The sequence below is a fragment of the Coenobita brevimanus genome, chromosome 59 (genome assembly GCF_032717465.1).
Source record: "Coenobita brevimanus isolate Jiangsu-jjx chromosome 59, ASM3271746v2, whole genome shotgun sequence".
Classification (NCBI taxonomy): domain Eukaryota; kingdom Metazoa; phylum Arthropoda; class Malacostraca; order Decapoda; family Coenobitidae; genus Coenobita; species Coenobita brevimanus.
In genome coordinates, this window is record NC_137012.1 from 11,892 (window position 1) to 14,853 (window position 2,962).

Below are 2,962 nucleotides of genomic sequence, written 5' to 3' on the forward strand. Positions count from 1 at the left end.
AAGCGTCACGAAAGTGACGCCCCGCGGTTAAGGGGTTAAAGATGGCTCTCTGAAGTTTAACTAAATTATCTGGCTCTAGTTATCAGACAGATGGAAGCAAACGAACTGCCTCTGATTCACTGAGCCTGAGGAAACTTTTGCATACTGAAACAGTGTATGGCATTAGGCAAAATGAAGACTTCACCTAATGCTACCTACTTTTTAGATAATTTAAGGAAACCAACAAACATAGTCGTATAACATCAATGCTTCTTGATTTTTCTGTGGATGGCACTATGTTTGGCTAAATCCTTCTTTGTTCTAAACAATTTATCACATTCATTACACTTGAACTTCTTCACACCTGCATGAACATCCAAGTGCCGATTCAGATCACATTTCTTTCTAAACAGCTTTCCACATTCATCACATTTGAAATTTTTCACTCCTGAATGAATTAGTATGTGCTGAGTGAGATTACTTTTGTCCCCAAACCGTTTACCACACTCGTCACATTTGAATTTCTTCACTCCCGAATGAACCAACAAGTGTCGGGTGAGATCACTTCTCCTCACAAAGGATTTACCACATTCATCACATCCGAACTTCCTCACTCCTGTATGTAACGACATGTGCTGGATGACACTGCTTTTCTCAGTGAATAGTTTACCACATTCATCACATCTGAATTTCTTCACTCCTGAATGAACTACTAGGTGTCGGGTGAGCTGACCTTTCTGAGCAAATAGCTTGCCACATTCTTCACACATAAACTTCTTCACGTTGGCATGAATGTCCAGGTGTCGGATCAGATCAGATTTCCTTTTGAACACCTTATCACATTCCTCACACTTGAAGTTTTTTGTTCCCGAATGAGTTAACAAATGTTCTTTTAGATTATTTTTCTGACTGAACAGCTTACCACACTCATCACATTCAAACTTCTTTAAACCTGAATGAATTATTAAGTGCGCATTTAAATGACTTTTATCGCCAAACAACTTACCACATTCATCACACTTGAAGTCCTTCACTCCTGAATGAATTACCAGGTGTCGAATGAGATGGCTTTTCAGACTAAACCTTTTACCACATTCCTCACATTTAAAATTCTTGACTCCTGAATGAAGAAAGATGTGCTGGTTGAGCTGACTTTTGTACCCAAACACCTTACCACACTGCTCACATTTGAATCTCTTCACTCCAGAATGAACTACTGAGTGTTGGGTGAGAGAGCTCTTAGATGTAAATAGCTTATCACACTCTATGCATCTGAGCTCTTCATCTGGAGCACATCGGGTTAATGGGTCCTGGACAATAACCTCCTCAATGAACAAAGTTTCTTCATCAACTTCACACTCCAACTTCATCTCTGCTTCTTTAGCCACCTGCTTTATATCCTCACTCACTCCATGCTGTAACTTCTCTGCTTCTTCCTTAACCCCTGCTCTTACTTCTACATTCACCTCACATCCTGCCTTCACATCTGGTTCTTCCTTAACTCCCTCCATTACACCACACCTGGCTCTCTTACTCCCTTTCAAACTCAGTCAACTCTCCTTCATCACTTGCCTTATGATCTGCCTTCAATATAATCATTATTGTGTACAAAATGTTCCCATAACTACTGAACAGCAACTTACAGCACACAGTAGCAGTGAACCTTAAATATCTGCATATAACTTGTTACTAGAACACAATAACCATCAACACATATACTGGTATTAAGGCACCATAAATTTAACTCCACAGGTCATTACTAAAGATTCATAAACCGTCAGTAAAGAGACTGAAATTACCTCCGTTTCTCAGTTTAACAGTTGTCCTCTGGCTTTCATGCAAAACACCAGCAAAATGACAATATATAAAAATGATACCACAACAGTTACATGATCCAAGCTGCACTCTTACCACACATCAAATGGTTCATATTTACTACTATATAATAAAGGAAACTAACACAGTATAGCCCATAAATGGTTGGATGAAGTACCACTTATAGGATGTGCTCAGGCAATACATGATCTCATTCCTGTGTACACTCAGTAATTATTACTTTGGAAGTTGACTGTTGACCACACTGATGTATCTGCTTAACTGATGTGACTTCAGCTGTGGACCTGGAACAACAGCTGCCATTAGACCGGCATATCAGTGAACCTGATAGCAATGTACAACTTTTGGTGCACACACAGCCAGGAGGCACAGCATGAAGATACGAGTCATGCCACAACCCTTACCTTACAGTTGGGTTCAGCACAATTCACATCAGCTCCCCTGCTGCACTGACTAATGGAAGACTTGTACTGTACATTAGGCATCCACTTTCCAGCTGCTCTCTCACCACTCATCTGAAACACAACACATTTCATTACATACACTGCCTTCTGGACAAGCACTGGACCACCAACAGCAGACAGGGTATGGGAGGTTATGATACTGCATTTAATATCCATAAAAAACAAGATAACTTCTTATTTTTAACATGGTAAAAATCTCTTACTGCACCACACCTTTCAAGTAACTGTTACTGCACAACTCTGTCCAGACATGTAAGTGAAGAGCAAACAAGATGGTAAGCCAGCGAGGAGGTGGTGTGGTGTGAGCACAGGACTGTTGGCATGGTAACTGTGGCATTACCCTGACTCACCATAACCAGTTTCACCACAACTCCAGAGGCACATGTATACAGCACACCCCCATTATCCAAAGAGAATTTTGTCAAAGAAAAAGGATCAGATAATGATTTACGGTCCTGACTCAATTCACGATTGGGTTACGTCACGTAAGAACTGATTGCATACTGATAAATCATAAATCAATAGCAATTAAATGTGAGTTTGGTGGCGATACACAGGAGGTCAAAGGCCATGTAAAAAAAAAAAAAAAAAAAAAAAAAAAAAAAAAACTGCCACCCACGTGAGGCATGTCGTAGGCTGGTCTGAGTCATCACCAAGGGTTCCCCCTGGGGCTGAGGGAGAGC

At 40.5% G+C, this 2,962-nt stretch overlaps 1 protein-coding gene across 1 annotated transcript; it reads right to left on the reverse strand.

Moving 5' to 3' along the window:
* Positions 1–242: 242 nt before the first annotated feature.
* On the reverse strand, positions 243–1,490 carry LOC145402837 (uncharacterized). Its single transcript, XM_080274751.1, has one exon. It carries the CDS (start codon positions 1,488–1,490, stop codon positions 243–245), a length of 1,248 nt encoding a protein of 415 aa, XP_080130877.1.
* Between the last annotated feature and the right edge of the window lie 1,472 nt (positions 1,491–2,962).

Coding starts and splice junctions, on each gene's coding strand:
- LOC145402837 (XM_080274751.1), bottom strand. CDS start 1,490: ATGGAGGGAGTTAAGGAAGAACCAGATGTGAAGGCAGGATGTGAGGTG.